We start from the raw sequence: 22813 nt of genomic DNA, 5'->3' as shown, positions 1-22813 counted from the left end.
GGAGCACAGGCTCTGGACGCGCAGGCTCAGCGGCCATGGCTCACGGGCCCAGCCGCTCCACGGCATGCGGAATCCTCCCGGACCGGGGCACGAACACGTGTCCCCTGCATCAGCAGGTGGACTCTCAACCACCGCGCCACCAGGGAAGCCCAGTGCTTCAGTTTTTGTGGTTTTATTTCTTCTTTGCCAAAGTCTGATGAAAGAAATTGTCATGTAAATTTGATTCACCTGTCTCTGACTCTCTCTCTTTCTCTCCATCTTTAACTTATTATCAAGACATAGTGATTCTTCTTTTCCACTTGTTTCTCAAATCTTGCCTCTCTTCTCCATTCTCACCATGTGCAAGTGACCTTTCTTGCTTTACCCACGGAGCCTGATAAGAGTCTTCACACCAGCCCCATCTCCGCCATTCATGTTAACACGAGATTAGTTACCCTAAAATCTCAATGTTACCATATAACTCTGCTGCTCAAAAAGTGCCAGTACTGGACTTCCCAGGTGGCGCAGTGGTTAAGAATCCGCCTGCCAATGCAGGGCACACGGGTTCAATCCCCGGTCCGGGAAGACCCCACATGCCGCGGGGCAACTAAGCCCGTGACCCACAACTACTGAGCCTGCGAGCCACAACTACTGAGCCCGCGTGCCGCAACTACTGAAGCCACGCACCTAGAGCCCGTGCTCCACAACAAGGGAAGCCACCGCAATGAGAAGCCCACGCACCGCAATGAAGAGTAGCCCCCCCTCACCGCAACTAGAGAAAGCCCGCGCGCAGCAGTGAAGACCCAGTGCAGCCAAAGATAAATAAATTAAAAAAAAAAAAGTGCCAGTACTGCCGTCTTTCTACAGGATTAAGTCTGAACACTTCAGCGTAGGTTTCAAGGCCCTCTGTCCACGAATCCCGACTTCCTTTTCCAGTATTATCTCTTACCGCCCCACGATAGGAGTCCCTCTCCTTGAAAAGTTGGTGTTCTGGGGCACACTACGTATCTGGTGAGGGCCCAATGCAGCATTATAATGTGGGATCACAATTTCAGGTGGTGACAGCACAGCGTTAAACTAAGCACAGGGCCCTTCTGAGCGTGGGATGCTCATGGCACAGGTCATATATGCTCATGAAGCTGGCTCTGGCCAGGAGGTACCATATGGATTCCACATTCCAATTTTTAGGCATGCTTTTCCCTTGATCAACAATTCCCTTTATCAACCATCTTTCCTCTAAGATTCTCCCTTGCAAATGTAAAGGTTGCATTCTTTTATCCTCGGTACCCTTCTGTGAATATGTATTCTTTAATCACGCGTTACGTGACACTTTATTTATCTAACTCATGTGTGGGCATCTTCTTTTCTTCATTAGATTATTCATGCCTTAAATTACTGTGTATCGTCCTCAATGTCTGGAGATGCCTCAGCCAATAGCAAGGGACTGTTAAATACTTTTTGAGAGACTGAATTGGTAGCTTTGTGGGGGGGCATCCTACCAATTCTGGGGCCTTTGTAAAAATAATAGCTGTTTTGGGTCACATTTGCCTCTGGAGGTTCACTTTAAGACCCTGCATTTCACATCTGACTTCTTGGAACCCTCGATGGTATACTGCTCTGCTGTCTTGCGCTCTTTTTCCTGCACTTCGAATATAATGCTAAGAACTCTTACAAGACATGTCATCATCTCGTGGGGAAAACTCCGGAGATGAAGAAACATCTCAGAGGCTTGAATTTGGAGACATGCACAGAAAGACCCGGGTCAAAGATGAAGCCAAAGGTCATGAAATGTTAACACTCTTAGTAGGAAGCCGAGGCCTGCAGAGGTGACGTCTGTTTGACCGAGGTCACACAGCTGTTTCATGGGAGGAGCAGGACTTGGTCCCCTGAACTCTCGTGTGACTTGCAGGGGACATCCGCTGTTGTATTTCAGCAGGCAGAGCTCCGGGTGATCTTCTAACCAGTACTCATAAGTATTTTGCCTGTGTGCAAACCAGAAATTCACCGTGGATGCAGCTTATTATTTTTTTTTAATACAGTTCACTTCGGTTTTCTGTGAGATTCTGGACTTTGGCATCTGTCTTCCAATATTCAGATGATAAAAAGGATTCACATTTAGACAGAGGGCATATTGTATATGCAGGACATGAAACAACGTATAGAGCAATGAGGATACAAGCAGCGTTACCGGTCTGACGGAATGATTGCTCTTGTGGTTGCCAAGGGATGCTGGCTGCTAGGCAGGGTACAGAGGATTCTACCAGGAGACAGGAGCGCATTGTAATAAGGTGCTAAAGAAGCAGTGAGAGCCCACCACCAGCTGCTGATGGGAAAGGCTTCCCTCTGCTGCTGTTGCTAAGGAACCTTGGCGTGGTCCTCTGAATCGGAAGCTTTCCCGCCTCTCGCGAGGCTTTACTCCCCCGCAAGAAGGGTTCAAAGGACCAAGTTGGGCTGGAGGAATAGGGTTCTATTGATGCAATGGCGGCGCCGTTATCCGCCCCTCAGACCCTCGTTCCTGAGTAAAAATCACTCCATCTGTTCCTAAGCAACGTCTCCTTGGAGGTTTGAGATTTTTAAGATCGAAATCACAAAAATAACATTTAAGTTGGAAGGGATTTAGGGACGACCCAACCCAATGATTTTTGAAACTACTCCACAGAGCTCTGACATTTCATGAGAGGTTTTGCTTTTACTGTGCTCCCTGGTACTGTTTTGTTTTGTTTTTCCTTCCATGTAGGATTTCAGCTTGAATTAAAAAAAAAGGTTTCTTTTTTTTTTTAAGTTTGAGAGCACCTAATTCTAACTTAATCTGTCCTGTCCTTCATGGGTAAGGAGGCTGGAGCCCAAAGAGATGACTTTTTTTTTTTTTTGCGGTACGCGGGCCTCTCACTGTCACGGCCTCTCCCGTTGCGGAGCACAGGCTCTGGACGTGCAGGCCCAGCGGCCACGGCTCACGGGCCTAGCCGTTCCGCGGCATGTGGGATCTTCCCGGACTGGGGCACGAACCCGCGTCCCCTGCATCGGCAGGCGGACTCTCAACCGCTGCGCCACCAGGGAAGCCCGAGATGACCTTTCTGTATTATTATTTTGAAGTGTTGTTGGAAGAAGACCTTTGGGTTCGCTCAGCAAAATTGGGGGATTGATTTTCACCTTACCTCGTAGTCAAAGCAGATCTCCAGCTGTTGGACTGGAATTTATGGAACATTAGAAGGAAGATGATTCTCTAGATGATGAATACTATGGTTGGTTTAGTGAGTACATGTCTTCCGTTTATCATTTTACCTTCTTTGAGGTGTTTTTTCATTCATTCCCTCCCACAAAAATGACTTACTAAATGTAAAATAAACAAATTAGTTTATGACTTGGTTACGTTTAAATACAAAATAATTTGTAATTCAGAAACAGTATCTTGTTAGACCATGCATTCTGGGGTTCCTTTAGAACAGGGGTCCCAATACCCGGCCCGCAGACTGGTACCGGTGTGCGGCCTGTTAGGAACCGGGCCGCACAGCAGGAGGTGAGCGGCCGGGTGAGCGAGCGAGCGAAGCTTCATCTGCCGCTCCCCGTCGCGCCAATCGCTCCCCAGCGCTCCCCAGCGCTGGCATTACCACCTGAACCATCCGTCACCCACCGTCCGTGGAAAAAGAGTCTTCCACGAAACCGGTCCCTGGTGCCGAAAAGGTTGGGGACCACCGCTTCGGAAAATATGACCATTCTTAGAGGCCGAAGGGTGGTGGCAAGTGAGCTGCATAGAGACCACAGGCGAAGCGAGGGCTGAGAGAAATGTGTTTAGGAGAAATGGAGGATTTGGTAGGAAAAAAAACAGTTGAGTAGAGGGAGGGTAGAACAGGAAAATCAATCAAATATGAATAATATGATGGTCTTAGGAAGGCAGTGTCTCCATGGCAACACGGGAGGTGTGATGGGTAAGGATGATGCTCATCGCAGTGATGGTTTACTTAGATGGACCAAGTAGAAAGCTTAGCGCACAGATCCCAGCAACTTCTCTGTAGGATGCAACTTCATGGGCCCAATGTCGTATTCTAGATAGAAAGTAATAAACAAGAATTCACAACTGCCGAAGAGTTGGGAAACACCAAGACCCCTAGTGTTATCATTTAGGGGGAAAAGGCAGCTACTCTCCACCATCAGTGGCCGAGAGGAAGATATCTGGGTTTCACTTGGACCTGCCAGCTTTGTCAATACAGCCCAAACTCAAGTAATGAATGGGTGATAATCCAGCTTATTGGGTCGGTATAGATGGCTCCCATGAAGAATTCTACTTCCCAAATTGCTGCTTCCAAATCCCTCCCTCCCTTCCTTCCATCCTTCTCCTCTCCCTCCACCTCATTCAGAATTAGAATCACCTCCACGCTGGGCCCAGGGAGGCAGCTTATTGAATCTGGGTGGAGCCTACAAATCCATAGTTGTACCAAGACACTAGGCCCATCTGTGGTTTCCTTCCTGGAGCAAGAAAACTCACCCTTGATTTAACTCATCTTTTCTTTTCCAATACATACATATGAACTAATAGCCTTCCACTGGGATATTCATACACACACAAATATTCTCCTTACAGTGAAAGAAAACGAAACCTTTTTCCTACTGTCTTTCTTTTGTTACTTCCTCTTTTTACCTTTATCCCATCCTTGCTTTCTCTTCTTTGTCTGCTCCCCTTTTCCCTAAAATCCTCAGTACGTTCAGAACTGATTCAGACTCAGATTTCATCAGATTAAAACTTTTCCTACCTGTCGTATATAAACATTTCCATGAATACATGGCACTATCTTAACTTGATATGTCACCTCTGTCGCTGGTGTGAATAGAAGCTACTTTCTACCATTTGGTATCTTGAAACCTTGTAATTACTTAGAAATCATTCTGAGGGCTTGGTTTTGATCATCTAAATAAGGGTTGTGTAACTGGAGGGACTGAGGGTATTTCAGATTAGACTCCTACACCGTACAAAATGTATATTTAAGTCAGGATAAACCCAGCCTGCCAACAAAACAAAGTATCGAGGTCAGAAGATAAAGAAAGGGTAGAAAAGGATTCAAGGGTATAGAAGTAATATATTAAGTATTATACGACAGAATCTAGATCTAAAATCCATTTAATTAGAAATTAATTATGTTAGAATAATTAGTTAACAATTTGAAAAAAATAATGAAAAGCCTTTTTAAATACTATATACTAAAATTAATTCCAGGTGCATTGCAAAGTCAGATAGAAAAAGCAAACCATAAAAATATAAGAACATTTAAGTGAATATGTAATCTGGAGATGGAGATTTTTCTAAGTATACACCAAAGATACAAATCATAACAGAGTTTTTAAAAGGATTGCATATAGAAATGTTAAATGCCAAAAATCATCACGAACAAAATTGATTGGAAAACAAAAGACCAGGGGAAATTTACAACATATATGACTGTGTTTAATGTGCTTCAGATATAAATAGCGCTCCCAAACCTATAAGAAATATAATCCCACTGGAAAACTTTGCAAAGAGTATTATAAGGCCACGCACAAAAGAAAAGATACTGATAATCAACAAATCTATGAAAATGTGTCTGACTAATTAGAAAGATAACAGGATACCGTCATTACTTATCAAATTAGCAAAGCTTTTCTCCTCTTTAATAGCATTGTTAATAAGGGGTGTAGTGAAATGCGAACCCTCCAAAAGTCCCAGTAGGAGTACAAAGTGATACATCATTTCTGGAAAAAAAAATTAAATGTACAATGAAAGGGGGTTTGTTAAACAGATAGTAAAACATGACAAAACGCTATGTGGCCATTAAAAATGAGAGTCTACATATACACACCCACACAAAAAGTGACAGTATATTACCAGTGAAAAAGCAAGGCGCAAAGCAGTATAAAGACATGGTCTCATTTTCTTCGCATAATATATTTGCTTATCTCTGTTTCTCAAGCCTACTTTTTTCCTCAGAATTTCCTGGAATGTTTGTTAAAATATACTTCCAATATACACCCAAGCTATTGGACTGTAGTCTCCAAGGAAAGATCCCAAAGAAATGTTCTTTTCCAGGTCCCAGGTGACTCTTGATATGAGATGAATTGGGAAAAGCCTGATCTAAGCTAATCTAATCTCTTCTGTTGCTTTAGATTAAACTGAGATCCAGAGAGATTCTGGGACCAGTCTAAAGAAACAACTACGTAAGAGCAGAGGGGGTTCTAGAATGACATGTGCTGTATTCCAGATAAGTGATCCCTTTTTAGGGCACCAGCTTATGCAGACCGATATTATTAAATCAAATTCCCATCAGCCTCCTTCTATTTTGGTCAGACAGGTAACAGAACTTCTCTTCAACTCCTCTGTTTCACATTCAGTAATGATCTTTCTTTGTTGATGGCAAATGGAAAGTTTTCCATTTCCACTGTTCCCTAGCAATGTGACATTTTCAAACAGTAGCACAAAACTCTTTAAATAGAAAAGATCCATTTCTACTCTATCGTGACTCAGTAACAGACCCAGGATTCTTCTCAAACTTTCCTAAAAATGTCATCTTTGGGCTGGACTCAAGAGGAACATTTCAGCCAAGGAGACGCATTTTCCACTCTGTCAGGAATGAACAAGCATGGGGTTGGAACATAAAGTGTTTTGCAATCCTCAGAAAAGCAATACTTCTCACCAAAACCATGGCAACAACTCTGTGTGATGCCGTCAGAGTCTGGGATCATTCAGGAGCCTCATCCTAACTGGAGACTCCACTGAGCCCATCACCTGTGTTGGTGAGCATGGTACTCTACATGACTGTTGCTATGGAAACACTACAGACAGTAATGCTGAGCTGTGGGTTACTAAAGAGGCAGGGAGCATAAAACATGCCTCGTTTTCTAGCGGCTCCTGATTCTTCATTTGAAAGGAACCCTTCCAATGGAGGAAATACATTAAACATAAGGTTTAACATGGAAGAAGTTACCATTTTATCATCCAAATGGTTCCATCAGAATTTGCACCCATGAGGCAGAACTTTAAAGTCCAGAGTCATGGGTTTGAAGTTCGCTGTGCTTGCTTCGTAAGTCTATGGCCTTGGATGAGCTATTTACACCCTCTGGGCCTTATGAGTTATAACATAGGGATCAGAATTCATACAACTACAGGATTAATGGGAGGTTTCGATGAGATGATCTATATAAAACTTCGGTCCGAGAGACTGGCACTTTCAATTCTACCAATGCCAGAGAGACAGGGAGAAATAGTGAACAGGAAGATGGAAGAATTGATCTGTGTTGAGTTACTGATTCAGCTTCTACCATTCACTTCTTCTTCTGTCCTCTGCCTTTCCCACTTCACTCTCCGTACCGTATAACCTCTGTATCTCTGGTCCCTTCTTCCTACAAATCCCTCCTTTACAATTCGCATCACCTGCCCCCAGCAACTGCTAGCCCTGAACTTGGCCAGTATTTAAAGACAGCAGTGACTTTCTAAAACTTATGCTTTAGTGCTCCCACTACAAGTTAAAGCTCCTTCTCTTCAAATTCTGTAACCAGAACCCAGCAGTTGGGCTTTCTCCCGAAGCAGCTATTAGCAGTATAAAACAGAAAGGTATTTGACAGCCTTGTATAGTTTCGAAAGTGGTTAACTCGTTAACTCCATCCCAGTAATCCTGTGAAATTGGTTATTCTGGTTTGTTATTGACGCTGTTGCTATACACAGAGAAGGCTAGGACTCGTAGACAGAGTGACTTACTCAAGGTCACGCGGCTTGGTAGAATCAAAGTTGAGTCTCTGTTTTCCATTCCCACCCTTGCTCCATCATATTGCTTCCCTTTTGCATCAGGAAAGGTCTGTCTGGGCATGTAGCAGAGGTGGTTGTCTGTGTGACAAGAGAAATGTCACAGTGTCCATCAATCCCGATAGCTCCCTCCTCTTTAACCTGAAACTCTTCAGAGACGTGCACAGTTGTACCTGGTCCTTCCCATCCTGACTGGCCCTGCTTCCTCTGCTGGGCACAGGCAACTGACATGTTCTGGTTGCAACCCAGGGGTGTGTAGAGATATTCTAGCTCCCATCCTTTTTTTAAATTTATTTACTTTATTGAAGTATAGTTGATTTACGATGTTGTGTTGATTTCTGCTCTAAAGGCAAGTGATTCAGTTAGACATATATATACATTCTTTTTCAGATTCTTTTCCATTATGGTTTATCACAGGATATTGAATCTACTTCCCTGAGCTCTACAGGAGGACCTTGTTGTTAATTCATTCTATATATAATAGTTTGCATCTGCTAATCCCCAACCCCCAATCCTTCTGTCCCCTACCCACCTCCCCCTTGGCAGCCACAAGTCTCTTCTCTGTCTGGGAGTCTATCTCTCTTTTGTAGATGGATTCGTTTGTGTCATATTTTAGACTCCACATATAAGTGATATCATATGGTATTTGTCTTTCTCTTTCTGACTTGCTTCACTTGGTATGATAATCTCTAGGTCCATCCATGTTGCTGCAAATGGCATTATTTCATTCTTTTTTATGGCTGAGTAATATTCCATATATGTATCACATCTTCCTTATCCATTTATCAGCTGATGGACTTGTAGGTTGTTTCCATGTCTTGGCTATTGTGAATAGTACTTCTAGCTCCCATTCTTGGGTTGGGTATCCAGTCTCAGCCCCAGCTGCATGCAGGGAACCTAGTCCTGGTCCTGCACTATACTTGACCCAGAGGTTTCTATATATTCTTTAATAATCTTAAATAGGATGATGCTACCTATCCAGGTAGGGTTCACACTTGTGATTACAGAATACTAAAGGAACATATTCCTCCTGCTTCTGGGGAGGTAGGTTCTTGGGGTGATGACGGAACTTGCGACTCACATCCTGAAATTCATTTTGGGGGAAAAGCAGGCTAGGGTAGTCAAGACACATTTATAAAAGAAGGGTGACGTAAGATCCTCCCTATCAGGCATGAAAATCTATCATAAATCTAGAATAATTCAAATAGTGTAGTACTGGGGCAAGAAAAGCCCCAGACAGATGAGAAAATCAGAATTGAGAGCCCAGAACTTATGAATAAAGAAGCAAGTTGATTAGAATAAATACCTGTGTTTGTACCAAGAACACCAAATTGGACTACTTGTCAGTCTTGAAGAGAATTTAATATAGTAGAGCTGATATTTTTATGATTAGATAAAAATCACTAATGTAAATATTGTGTAGTAAAGAACAGCATGTACTGAGGATTCCTTTTTGTTTTAACCTTAATATTTTCTCAGATCTTCCTATTGGTTCCTAGGCAAGTTATGGAAATTTCTAGAATGATATAAATATTGCCTAACAATTATTGTGTAATGGGTCACAATAATTATCACGTTTTTATTTTAACATTCGGGGGAAATATCACATTGGTTTTATTGTCTCTTTTTGTCCTTAAATATAACATTGTAATGATTTTGATTTTTTTAATAAAGAAACTTAATTTTTAAAAAAAAGGAGCAACCTGAGTGCAAACATGTGACTCTTAATTCTGGCAACGATGCCCAAATGAACACAAAAATAGAGGGAAAAAAAATTGCTTTGTTTCTGAAAGCTAAGACAGGCTGACACCCAAATGCAGCACCATAAGGGAACACATTGGGATGACATGGAAAAGACGCCAAGAACTCGCTCCCCTTCACCTCCCAGAGATAACCGTATGGCCTCAAAGGAAGCGAAGAGGAAGCTCCATGGATACCCGTAATTTGTAGGTGCTTGGAACTGGGAGTGGGGGAAGGCTTGGGCTGAAAAGCAACCCTCTGCTCAGAGTATTTTTAGCTACAGTGAAGCAGTGGAGGTTTGCCAAGAGCTCTGGGGACACAAATGGCCACAGCAGGCTGAAAGCAGGGAGGGCAGTGCTGGTCAGTAAAGCACAGAGAGACAGTCAGGGATGGAGGCCAGACAATAGCTGAGGACAGCTGTGCCCAGAGGGAAAGGCCAGTAGTGGTACGGTTTCTGCCCCAATAGCAGGGGTCTCCCACATGTAGCCGGAAGCAGGCATGGAAAGGGATGTGGTCATTCAGTCTCCACCTCTGTAGCGTCAGAGCTTTGCCAAACCTGGAGAAGAAGCCTCCCAGGGACAAATGCCACTGCCAAGATCATCCTGCCCTTGGCCGTCTGGCCTCTCCCTGTAGGCTTGGAGCACTGAACTGGCAACCAGGCCACCAGCTTCACTGGAGAGAAGGATTACAGCAGCTTCCAAGTGATAAGAGCAGCAAAGCCAAGGGTGCTGGACAACCCTGCCATGCTTTACTTAGCTAGTGAGAAGAACGTCGGAATAACCCCTCAAGAGAGCTGTTTGCTTTACGGACCAAAAGCCTGCAAACAGTTCCACTTCTAAGAGTGTATCCCAAAGTAATATCTTGAGGGCGTGGCCCCAAATTAACTACAAAAAACGTCTGCTTCAGTTTCACATGGTAAGATATGGGAAACAAACTCATTATTCAATAACAGGCATTTCGTTCAGTCACTTGTGGAATAATCGGAAAATGAAATACTATGCATTGAAGGGTATTCAATGGCTAGGAATGTATTTGTGATACATTACTAAAAAGAGCAGCTAATGAAGGAAAACTTACCGTATGATCCCACATAAACATATAGGAAAAAGGACCTCAAGTACATGAATCGAATATTAATAATAGTTATCTCTAGTTCAGGGATGAGTATTTTTTCTCCTGGAAGCCTTTCTGTATCTTGCAGTGTTTCTACATTGAGTTCATGTTGCTTTTGCTATCCACCCTTTATCCCTCTATGTTACATTCTAAGAGAATGGCTCAGACATCCCGTTTACTGATTTATTTTTAACTGTATTCTTTCAGCCATCCACTTGAGTGTGTTTATTTTAATGAACTAAGTTATACTTTGACCTTTGGTTTCGTTTTTAATTTTATTTTTCTGATTATAGTAAAACACACATAAAATTTACAGTTTAATCGTTTTTAAGTGTACAGTCAGCGGTATTAAATACATTCACGTGGTTTTACAACCATCATCACCATCCATCTTCAGATCTTTTTCATCTTGCAAAACTGAAACTCAATACTCATTAAAACAATAACTCCCCATGGCCTGGTCCCCTCCTCCCCTGGCAATCACCATTGTTTTCTCTGTCTCTATGAATTTGACTACTCTAGGGACTTCATATCAGTGGAATCCTGCAGTATTTGTCCTTTAGTGACTAGTTTATTTTACTCAGCGTAATGGCCTCAAGGTTCATCGACATTGTAGCATGTGTCAGAATCTCCTTCCTTGTTAAGGCCGAGTAATATCCTACTGTCTGTCTACACAACATTTTGTTTGTCCATTCATTCACTGGTGGACACTTGGGTTTATTTCCACCTTTTGGTTACGGTGAATAACGCTGCTGTGAACATGGGTGTACAAGTATCTCTTCTAGTCTCTGCTTTCACTTCTTTTGAAAGTGAATCTCAGAAGTGGGATTGCTGGGTCATATGGTAGTTCTATTTTAACTTTTTGAGGAGCCACCATACTGGTTTCTATAGTAGCTAAACTACGTTCTCAGCAGCAGTGCAATTTCGTCACATCCTCATCAACACTTGTTAATTCCCATTTTTTTTTAACAGTAGCCATCCTAATGGATATGAAGTGGTCATTTTATTTTATTTTTAATTAATGAAAATTATCTTGCCTGTCTCTGAGAAATACCTGCTCCGTTTGTTCACACTGTTTCGTTGAAGTTTGGAGCCTTTCTTTCATGGTGCTGACATTCCTCCCAGATGAGGTGATTCTTGATTGTACCCTCACGTATGCCCTGTGGATACCTGTTAGACTGTCTGGTGCACAGGTGAGCACAGTCTGTGGGGAAAAGACATGTTGCTTCACAGTCTGAAGCCCACCACTGTGTCTCCCAAGATGACTTGTTTACCGCTCCCACCTGGAGACAGTTTCATCCCAAATAACCAATGCCCGATCCAGTGTATGGAGGGGTACAGGACATAGTAGGGGCAGACCTCTAGCTTTGGTACCCCAATTAACAATCCTGTTACACTGAGCCTTAGACTCCCTCCTGCTCCAAGGCAAGGAGGATTCTTGGCATGGCTTTCAGTCACTCACTTGTGTATGTCTTGGGATGAGTTTTCCAATCCAGTCAGTTCCATATTCATTTTATGTCTCAGAGATTACTTACGGTTCCAATCCACTGAGGAATCCCCTTTTTCTTTCCCTGTGAAGGTATAGGTTTTTTAAACTATCATTTCTGTTATTTATAGCAATCAGTGTGTACTCCGTCTGCCATCTTGAAACAGAAAACATTTACTACTTTTGCTGCTAAGAGGAGAGAAAAGGATAAGAAGTGTAAATTAGTATAAATTAGAACTTAGCACCTAGAAACAGATCATGGCTTATATTAGAACTCTAATAAATGATGAAAGCAACATTACAAATCAGTGAGCAAAGGAAAATTCTTTAATAAATGGCAGAGATATATGTAGTTTGCCAATTATTTGGAATAAATTAAAGTTATAGTCTAGCCTCAAGCCATACGTCAGATTCCACATGTGGGGATATATATATATATTTCTCTCTCCATTCATATCACCAAATTCTTCCATTTTTTTGTTCAAAAGTGTTTTCATATTTTTCTCTTTCATTCACTTCTATTACTTTAATGCAGTCAGTCTAAGTCAAAATAGCTTTATATCTAGAGAACTTAAGCAGACTTCAAAATGGTTGACACTAGTAATGGGTTATCTTTCTAAACTTTCCTTTATTGGATTAAGATCTATGATAAATACAAAATAATTGAGGATTCTTACTTTTGGTGTAATACATAGAATATGGAAGTTATTTGACGGAGAACTTGCAAAATCACTTATTCCAATCAATATTTTGATAGAATTTACTAGTAAAACAGTATGGGCTTGGAGGGTTTTTTGAGGGGGGAACTTTCTGGTAATCAGTGTAATTTATTTATTAAATATAGCATATTCAGATTTCTGGTTCTTCTTGTATCAATTTTGGTAAGTTGTAGTTTTCAAGAAATTTTATCTAAATTGTCAAGTTTATTGGCACAAATTTGTTAATGATATTTTCCTGTTATCCTTTCTAATGTCGAGTGTCTAGGGTGGTAATTCCTGATACTGGTAAAATTTATCCTTTCTGTCTCTCTCTCTTTTTTTTTTTTTTTTTTGTCAGTCTGGTGAGGCTTTGTCAGTTTTGTTGTCTTGGCAAAGAACCAGCCTTTGGCTTGTTAATTTTCTCTGGTACTTGTCTGCTTTCTGTTTTGAAGATTTCTGCTCTGATCTTTATTTCTCTTCCTTCTCCTTACTTTGAGTATACTTCTTTTTTAGCTCACTAAGGTAGAAACTTAGGTCATTGATTATTTAACTCTTTCTCCTAATCTAACAGAAGCACTTAAGACTCTAAGTTCCCCTCTAAGCATTGCTTTATCTGCATCCCATAAATTGTAGTATGTTGTATAGTCATTATCATTCGGTTCAAAATATCTGTAATTTCCCTCGTGATTTATTTTTTGGCCTATGAATTATTTAGAAGTTATCACCTGGTATTTTCCTAACTAGCACATTGGTTCCCATTTCTAATTAATTCCAGTGTGATCAGAGAAATACTTTATATGAGTTCAGTTTTTCTTAAGTTTATTGAGACTTGTTTTATGGTCTAGTATATCTTGATGAATGTGCTATGTGCACTTGAGAAGGATGTTTATTCTGTAGTTAGTGGGTGTAGAGCTCTGTAAATATAAATTAAATCAAGATGGTTGATATCGTTGTTCACATCCTCTATGTCATTAGTCATTTTTTATCTAGTTCTACCAAGTGTTGAGAGGGATCTTAAAAATCTACCATGAGTTTGAAATTGTCTATCCCTTTAATTCTGTCAGTTTTTGCTTCCTGTAATTTGAAGCTCTTATTAGATGCCTATCCATTTATAATTGCTAGGTCTTCCTGATGAATTGTCTTTTTTATAATTATGAAATGTCCCTTCTTTATCTCTGTTAATACTCTTTGACTTGAAGTATATATTAACTGATACAGCCATTCCACCTTCTTAAGATTACTGTTTGTATGGTGTATCTCTTTTCCATCTGTTTTTAACCAATCTGAGTCTTTATGTATAAAGTGTGTCTCTTGTAGACAGCATATAATTGAATATTGCTTTTTTAAAAATCCCTCCTGATAATCTGGCTTTTGAGTGTTTAACCCATTAATATTTAATGTAATTATTGATTACCACTTTAGTACTCATTTTCTGTTTGTCCCTCTACTTTTTGTTTCTATTTTCCCCATTTCTTGCCTTGTTTTAGATTATTTGAATATTTTTTAACATTCCATTTTAATCTATTTATTCTTTTAAATTATACCTCTTGGCATCTTTTTTTAGTTGCTCTAAGGATGAGAATATACATAATTAACCTTTCGTAGTCTACCTACAGTGTCTACCTAAAGTCTACCTATAGCCTTTGCTGTCACAAAGGGCCCTTGATGTTATAATTGTTACCTGTATTACGTCTACATGCCTTAAGGACATCACCAGACAATGATATGACTTTTCTCTAAACAGTTTTATACACACACACACACATATATGACATATATATTTCTTAAACTTAAGAAGAAAAAAAATCTTTAAAATTTACCCAGCTAGTTACCATTTCTGATATGCTTTCATCATTCTTGAATATCCAGGTTTCCTTCTGCTATCATTCCCCTTCAGCCTGAAGAATTTCCTTAAGCATAGTAGTAAGTAATAAGGAATTTACTTCCTTATTGTAGTAAAGTCTGCTGGCAACAAATTATCCTGTTTCACTTTTACCTGAACATATCTTTATTTCACCTTCATTCCTAGAGGATATTTTCTATTCTGAGTTGACAGTTTCAGGTTTGTTTTCATTTTGTTTTATTTTCTGGACTCCATGATTTCTGCTGAGAAGTCTGTGATTATTTAAATCAATGTTTCCCTTTATGTAATGTGTTGTTTTTCCTGGCTACTTTCAAGATTTTCTCCTTCTCTTTGGTTTTCAGCCATTGGATTATGATGTATCAAAGTGTGGTTTTCTGTGACTATATCTGGTTTGGGGCTTGTTGAACTTTCTGAATCTGTAAATTTCTGTTTTTCACCGAATTTAGGGAGTTTGGGCAATTATTTATTTTTCTGCTCTCTCTCTAGGACTCTAATTAGCTGATATTAGACTTTTTGATATTGTGGCACAGGTACCAGAGGCTCTGTCCACTTTTTCCATCATTTCCCTCTCTCTTCTTCAGTTTGCTCTGTGTTCAAGTATACCGATTAATTACTCTAATATTCATTCTCTTTTCAGGCCTTTTGGTGATTTTTTTATTTCAGATATTCTACTGTTAAGTTTTGTATTTCCATTTGACTCCTTTTTATGTGTTCTGTTTTCTTGGTGAGACTTCCTGTCCTTACATTCATTTCAAGTATGTTTTCTTTTACTTCATTGAGCATAGTTGAAAATAGGTAAAGGCCTTGTCTGTTAATTCCAACATCTGGGTCATCTCAAGGTTAGCATCTTATTATTGTCTTTTCCATTTAGAGTGGGTCACATTTTCCTAATTCTTTGTGTGTAGAGTAATTGTGCATTGCATCCTGGACATTGTGAATCTTATACATAGACTCCTACGGTCCTCAGGAGAATGCTGATGTTTTTGTTTTAGCACACAGTTAACCCAGGTAGAGTCCCACTTTAAGCTCTCTCTTGCCTGTGTGCACAGATGTTCAAATTCCAGTTTAATTTTAAACCTTTGCTTTGCTGCTTTGAATCTGCCCCATGGAGACATCATTAGTGGATCAACCTGAAACTTGCAGAGATTCACACATGGAATTAGGGAACCCCTTCCTTCTCCAGCTCCCTCCCTTGCTGATTTCCCCCCTGATGCCCTGGTGGGCAGCCTTGGTTGTCTGGGCACCTTTTCCTGATTCCTCTGGCCAGAAAGATGAGCAGGTTTTCTATTGGAGTTTTAACTACCTATGACTTGCCACTCCATGACTACAGGCCACCCTCAAGGCAAAGCCTCCCACCCCAAAATGAGAAACTCACCTGCGCATGTAAGTCACCTCTCCAAGTTTCAACTCCTCCCTACAGTCTGCCTGATTTTGTCACTATTCAGAATCCTCACGTAGTTATTTTTCACATTATGTTCAGAGTTTATGGTTTTTATCAGTAAGAGGGTTGGTCTGAAGGAGGGCTTGAATAATAAACACTCGTGTTGTTTTCATTTATCCACAAAGTAAAATAATTTAGTCCTCTTTGTTGTCCAGTCCTAAGATGGAGTCATATGAGGCTATTCAGTGAAGCACAGTCTAGCCACCAAAAGTAATTAAAAGTGTTTCAGCAACATTGGTCTCTCCCAGAGAAGTTTGGTGAGAAGCTAATTTCAAAACCCACAGCAACACTTTTTAAAATTGTCTTTCTCCCTTACTCTCTCAGTGTATCTTATGACTGCATTTGCTCTGAAGCCTCACTCTGAAATACTAAATAAACTTGAACATCAGCCCATATATCCTTTTCATCTTTGCTTCTCTTCTCTCCATTCTAATTTCATCTTCATAAAAGCAATGCTTATTCTCTCTTTTCATTATAAGGTGATTAAACCAATCCCTCTCCTTGAAAATTTCTGCTCTTTCTGTTCTTATCCTGAGCAACTTAAACCCGGGAACCAAGATGGCGAACTCAGAATCTCCCTGAGAAATTGTAAATGTCCAAAGATGATGGGTATTTTTTTAGGAGGAAAGGGGTGAAGAGAATGAGAAAATCATAAATAATATGCTAGGGATAGTAACAAAGTTTTATAATTTATAGTTTGGACAGATTACAATGTTTTAATATTTCTAAGTAAAGCATGACTCCAATAGCCCTTCTCTGATGGGATTCTAAACTCTCAGAATACTACCATTTATAGATGACTTAGGTGCCAGACACCCTGCTAAGCACTCTGCATATACAGTTTAATCAAACTATATAACAATCCTGTAAGGCAGGCATTGCTCCCAGTTACAAATGAAAACACTCTGAGGGTCAGAGACGTTGAACAACTTGCCCAGAGTTACCCACATAGGAAGGGGCTAGAGATGGGATTTGAACCCAGGTGAGACTGGAGAGGCCAAGCTTCCTTTACTCCGTCTCCTCTTTTGAAATCATGGCCGAGTTCCCAGCAGTGTTTGATGGTATTCACCTCCCAGGTGGTATAGCAGGGGAAGACAGAGCATGGTGCTTTGAAAGTAACATTCACTTCACAGAGGAGACAAGTCTTCTAGTCTCTGGCTGTTACCCACTTACTGCAAAACCCTGCAACCCCCTCAGCTTCTCTCATCCTTCCTTCTCCACGTCTACAACAAACACGCAAGTGTCCTTCACGCAGACTTTCAGAACTGTTCTAGAAATAATGCAAGAAGAGTGATGCAAAAAAAAAAAAAAAGTACAAGGCAAATAGAAGTGACTGCAATCGGTCTTGGCCCAACTCACAAACTAACACTTGCTTTTCTAAGTTTTACAGTTACGGCTTCAACAGAGAAGGACCCAAGAACAGCTGGCTAACCAAGGCATCATACCACGTGAGTAGCTGCATCTCTTATTGACTGATCTGTACCATGGGACCATGCAGCTTGAGAGCTGGAAAGCACCTCAGAGGTCATAGTCTAATTCCATGGATCAGTCTCCCCAGATCCTCACAGACTCTGTATCAGCAGGAATCCCAGACCTTGGAGGCTTAGCCCCAAATGCTACTCACCTGTAAGGGCTTCCCTTTAATCATATAGGTTGTACCTAAAATTCTAATGCGGTGGTTTGTTTACAGGACAAACACAATTCTATGGGCATCCATCCCTCTCTCCTACTTTTAGAATTGGATCTAATCACTCTTCTTTCCGGAAGCATCAATCACATCATCTTTTTCTCACCTCCTCGGTTTCACTTCTGTTTGGGTACCTGAGTCCACAAGTAATTGAATATTGTCCAGTGCTTCCTTTCTGGAATAATGAGCGGTAATACCACTCTAGTGAAAATGGTATAACATTGAATTACTGGCCATCATTTGGGTCAAAGAAGAAGGATTATCATATCTTTTAGAAGATACGTTTGAAATTTCCTGCCAGTTTAGCAATGGAAGCTAACTTTTGGTTAGCTATAGAAACAGGAAAAGTACTGGAGAAATGGAATCACCATGTAAGCTCCTTTAGGTGACACTTTCTAACTTCTCACCCCAGCAAAATTTAAAAGTCAGTATCCGTAATGACTCCTGCGGAAATCCAGGTCCTTGTCATGACTGTGGCTTCAGGGTCAAGCATGCAACAAGCAAGCATGTGCCCCTTGATTGAATGTCCTGCAGGTAGTAACCTTGGTGCCCTGTGATCCAAGGTCCAAACAATTTAAGTGTTGTCCGTGCTTCAGAACCAGAACAGAACTAAGAATATTTAAGCCCCTTTCCTTTGGTAATTCAGGTGAAGTTCTTTGTTCATGGCTAAGCCCTACAAAGAATAAACAGCAGGTGACCTTATGGCAGAACAACTTTTATAGAGGTTTGCTAAAGCACAGAAGAAAGATCTCACCTTGCAGTTGAAAGGCTGCTTCAATAAAATGTACAGTTAGGAAGAGAAACCAAAGGTACAAGTCTGTGTGGCCTGTTTCATCTCAGTCAGCCCAGCAGGGCAGGTGCTAAAACCCAGGAAAGACCAAGAGTCTGCAGACTTCAAGACAGGTAAATACGTTCGCACTCCGATGTGAGCAGGCCAGTCTTTTTCAGAATCCTGTAGAAGACACATAGAATCGAATTTGTTTAACCGCGTCTGGAAGAACGATTCCCTAAGAATGGAGTGTAGACAAGTGTAGATCCACCAGGATCCTCTCAGTGTCTCTGCCACGTGCCCTCAAATAGAAGATGAGCACATCAGTTTCAGTGGGATTAAAATAATCTGTTCCTTCACGGGTGTTTCTTTCCCTTAATTCTGGAAAGGCAATTGGAGTAGAGAGGCCTGGTACCTTTGCATCCCCTCAAGCCGTTCACAGCTGATTTAAAGTTTAACCTACGTGCTTAAATAATCCAAGCCTGGGTCTTGCAGCTGGCTTTTGGACGAGAATAAACTTTTGTTTTTAGGTTGCTGGGGTTAAATTTCAGGGAGTCAGTGAAACACCTAATAAAAATAGGAATGAACCCGATGGTACATTTTTACATAACACCCTTATGTAAGTCTTGCAAATTGAATGTCCATTTGTAGAGTCGAATCCAATGAAGATATAATATTTTGTTCTCCAGGATTTTCAGAATCACATAGTGTACATATTAACGAAATACTGCTTGACAGAAATTTTGCATCCATAGCCCACTGTATGATTAAGATAATTGCTGGGGGAAAGTCCTAAGAGTAATGCAATGATACTTCTTTTTAATTCAGCAAAATGAGGAGGGTTGATTAAGCATTGTCAGTTTTCCTTACTCTTTAGCCACCTCCTCTCCAGGCTTCCCAAGGGTGTCGATTCTGCTGTGGAAAAATGTCAGAGCCGCAGCAGGTGCACCCTGCAGGCCCAGCCCCTAGACCTCGATGACTTAGTGCTTCCGGGGAAGCCAGACCCAGACGAGCCTCTGCACCTGCTGAGAGGCTGGGGGCCGAGATGGTAGCCTCATCAACCCAGACGTGAAACATGCAGTCTGTTTACTCAACGCCCCCGGGGGCGTGTGTGTAAAAGCAGCCGCTCCAGAGGAAGGAACAGGAGCCCACAGTCTCAAGGTCCTTTCAACTCAATCAAACTCAGCACGTTTCATGATGAAGACTCTCTGCAGGGTGGTGTGCCAGGTGCTGTGGGGGGCCACAGTGAGCAGGACCGTCCTTCACGGAGACTCGAGATTTCAGGGGAAAAGGTGACAAGAGACACATAGTATGAGTCAGGGTGAAACTAGTTATGTGCTACAAGAGGGCTCTTTATGTCTTCGTTCTATCATTTGAATTTTTTGAAGTGGAAGGAAAGAGGAAAGGAGGAAGAAAGGGGGTAGAATGGAGGGAAGCAAAGCCGGTAGTCATTGGAGATCATCTAATTTACGGATTTTCAATGTTTTTTAATAGTTAAAGATATTGTGTCTGTGTATATATATATATATATATATATATATATATATATATATATATATACACTCCCCTGGTGGCGCAGTGGTTGAGAATCCGCCTGCCAAGGCAGGGGACACGGGTTCAAGCCCTGGTCCGGGAAGATCCCACATGCCACAGAGCAACTAAGCCCATGTGCCACAACTACTGAGCCCGCGAGCCACAACTACTGAGTCCGTGAGCCACAACTCCTGAAGCCTGCACGCCTAGAGCCCGTGCTCTGCAGCAGGAGAAGCCACCGCAATGAGAAGCCCACACACCGCAATGAAGAGTAGCCCCCGCTCGCCGCAACTAGAGAAACCCCGTGCACAGCAACGAAGACCCCAATGCAGCCAAAAATAAATAAATAAATAAACATTTTTAATTTATGGAAAAAAAAAATATATATATATATATATACACACTGACTGGAACAGGGTCGGGGTCCTCTGTCCCATTCACCTGGCTCCCCTCATCCCTCCTAGATGACCCTGATTATCCTCCCCAGAGCGCTGGTCGTCTTCAAACAGAGTTTGAAAATCCCTTCCCTAGTCCACGTCTCGTTGTCTTTAACCTCCATGAAACCGAGATTGGAGAGGCCTAGGCGGCTTTTCAAACATCCCAAAACCAGGGCCCAGTGTGGTCCTACTTACAAACCTGAGCTGTGAGACTTTAAATGCACGCACAATAAAATTAGTAACACGATCTCACGTTATCCATACATTGGAAATAATTGCAGTGCTTCCCCTGAATTTTCAAACTTGTCGTAACTGCCTAAATGGGAAGCTTATGGCCAGGTGAATTGTCCATCGCCCTTATGGTGCTATCGGATGGCTCTGCAGTTTTTAGCTGGTCAGTGGAAACGCCTGGTCTCCTTGGACAGAATTAGTCATGAGTTGTACATTAGATTAAATCCCAAGGGCATCGTCCATTGCAAACAAAAGTGCAGTCCTCTCCTAGTGCGGCAGAGCTGAGGCCAGAACCCGTGTCTCCTGATCCTGGTATAGGGCTCTTGACTCAAATATTCAAAAGGAATCGCTGGAACTGTAAAAGCACTTCCTTAAGTTTCTATCATCAAGCATTTTGTGGCCAGAAAAATTCAGTTGGAATTTGGGAAAATAAAAACGTGTATATGTGAAAATGCCAAGGAAAAGCCCATGGTTTTAATGAAATGGCTTTGGGTTCTACGTTGTAATCTATGTCTCACCGTGACCAAGAGTGAATGGAAAATTCCACTGAGTTTGCTCTGTGGCTGGTCTCATTTCAAATGCACGCCAAATTGACGATTAAGTAGAAGGTTTCTCCCCCACTGACTCCAGTGGGACCATGGGTGATTTTCAGTAGGCTGGTGAAACGGGTCCACGCGGATTGAATTTAATTCCTTCCTCCTTCGTGGGCTTTGCATCCTGCAGGTTTCAAAGTTACTGATGAGTAACCAACAGGCCACAGCAATCAGAGACTCAAAGTCTCTTTTATAATCGCCCTTCCTCACCTCTCTTAAGCATGTACTCATATCTTACTTGTATGTATTATAGGTCTAGGATTTTCCCCTTCCAGTGCTTTGAATGCACCTAAAGGCATTTTTCCTTGAATTTAGTCAAGGAAGGCACACGGCCCCTTGAACAACTTTAAACAGTGGGAAAGCGTTCTCGGGCCAGAAGCACGGGCCCAGGTTGGCTTCTAAGATTGCTTTCACGTTTAGAGTATCAGTGGTGGAATTCACATTTTCCAAAGAGTCGTGAAATCTGAGTGAAATAGCCTCTCAACGTTAATGTAGAAATACTACTTTAAGAATATATTGTTTGGACTCCTCTCCAAAATCCTTCCTCTGAATCTCAAAACGGAGATTTCAAATTGCCTGCCTGTCACCATCAACTAGAGTTCAAAGGGATGGCCTTGCCACCCCTCCCTGCCAGGCTCCAGGCTGCAAGAGGACATCAAGTTTCTCTTATTTTCTCTTGCCTTTGAGATAGAGCCCAGGCTCGTCCTCTGGAGACCTATGGATGGGGCTCAGATCTGTTCATTATTTCTCGGGCAGATTTTCCCCACTCTCTTCTTTTCTCTGGGCATCACTCTTCTGGGTTGAATCTTAAATACCATTTTATTCCAACCGTTTCAGAAGCCTTAGTGCAGAAAGACGATCAGCTCTTGAGTTTTCAATGCAAAAAGAAAACAATGGTCATAGAGCAATTCAGTAAATATTTCGACCATCTGCTGGGAGGAAGGCCTTATGGAACACAGAGGAGTCAGACATGAATTCTGTTTCAAAGAGCCTACAGTCCAGAAGGTTCCCCAAATCGCTCCTGCTTAGTTATCCCCATTAATAATATTGGATAATGTCCCACCGCTACACGGAGTGAGTTTCTGGGAGAATTGAAGGAAACGGATGACTTTCTCTCCCTTTCCTTCTGCTACTACAGTGGGGCTCATCTATATGAACCCAGGGGAGAGAGGAGGGAACATTGAGTTTACTCTCCGGGGAATATAGAAAATGAGATTAGAGAACTGAAGTGGATTACAGAGGCCCAGGGGCCCAGAGAGGCTGCGACTTCTCCCCAGAGACTCAGAGAAAGCACCGCTGGCCAGAAAGAAGTTTCTGGGCAGCCTGGTTCCATGGTCTGATCGATGTCAATGAATGGAAAGATACGATGAGCTGTCTGTGAATGGTGCTGCCTTTATTTGTTTTACAGACTAATCCAAGCCTCAGCAGCTACATACTTACTGCAAAGCCTTGGTAAATCCCTGAATTCTGTGGTCCT

At 41.6% G+C, this 22813-nt stretch overlaps 1 protein-coding gene across 3 annotated transcripts in view; it reads left to right on the top strand.

The window, feature by feature from the left end:
• The window catches only part of MYOCD (myocardin), a 90243-nt gene that overhangs the window by 17510 nt on the left and 49920 nt on the right, over window positions 1-22813 (top strand). For 2 of the 3 annotated variants that reach the window (XM_032617846.1, XM_032617848.1), the window contains exon 2: window positions 17469-17534. In XM_032617846.1, the coding sequence (XP_032473737.1) occupies window positions 17469-17534 (66 nt within the window). Of the gene's footprint in view, window positions 1-17468; window positions 17535-22755; window positions 22789-22813 lie in introns of those variants that run through there. The other variant, XM_032617849.1, reaches the window with a different exon arrangement.

Source organism: Phocoena sinus, chromosome 20 (assembly GCF_008692025.1).
Source record: "Phocoena sinus isolate mPhoSin1 chromosome 20, mPhoSin1.pri, whole genome shotgun sequence".
In the NCBI taxonomy this organism is placed as follows: domain Eukaryota; kingdom Metazoa; phylum Chordata; class Mammalia; order Artiodactyla; family Phocoenidae; genus Phocoena; species Phocoena sinus.
This window is presented reverse-complemented; position numbering and strand designations above follow the sequence as displayed.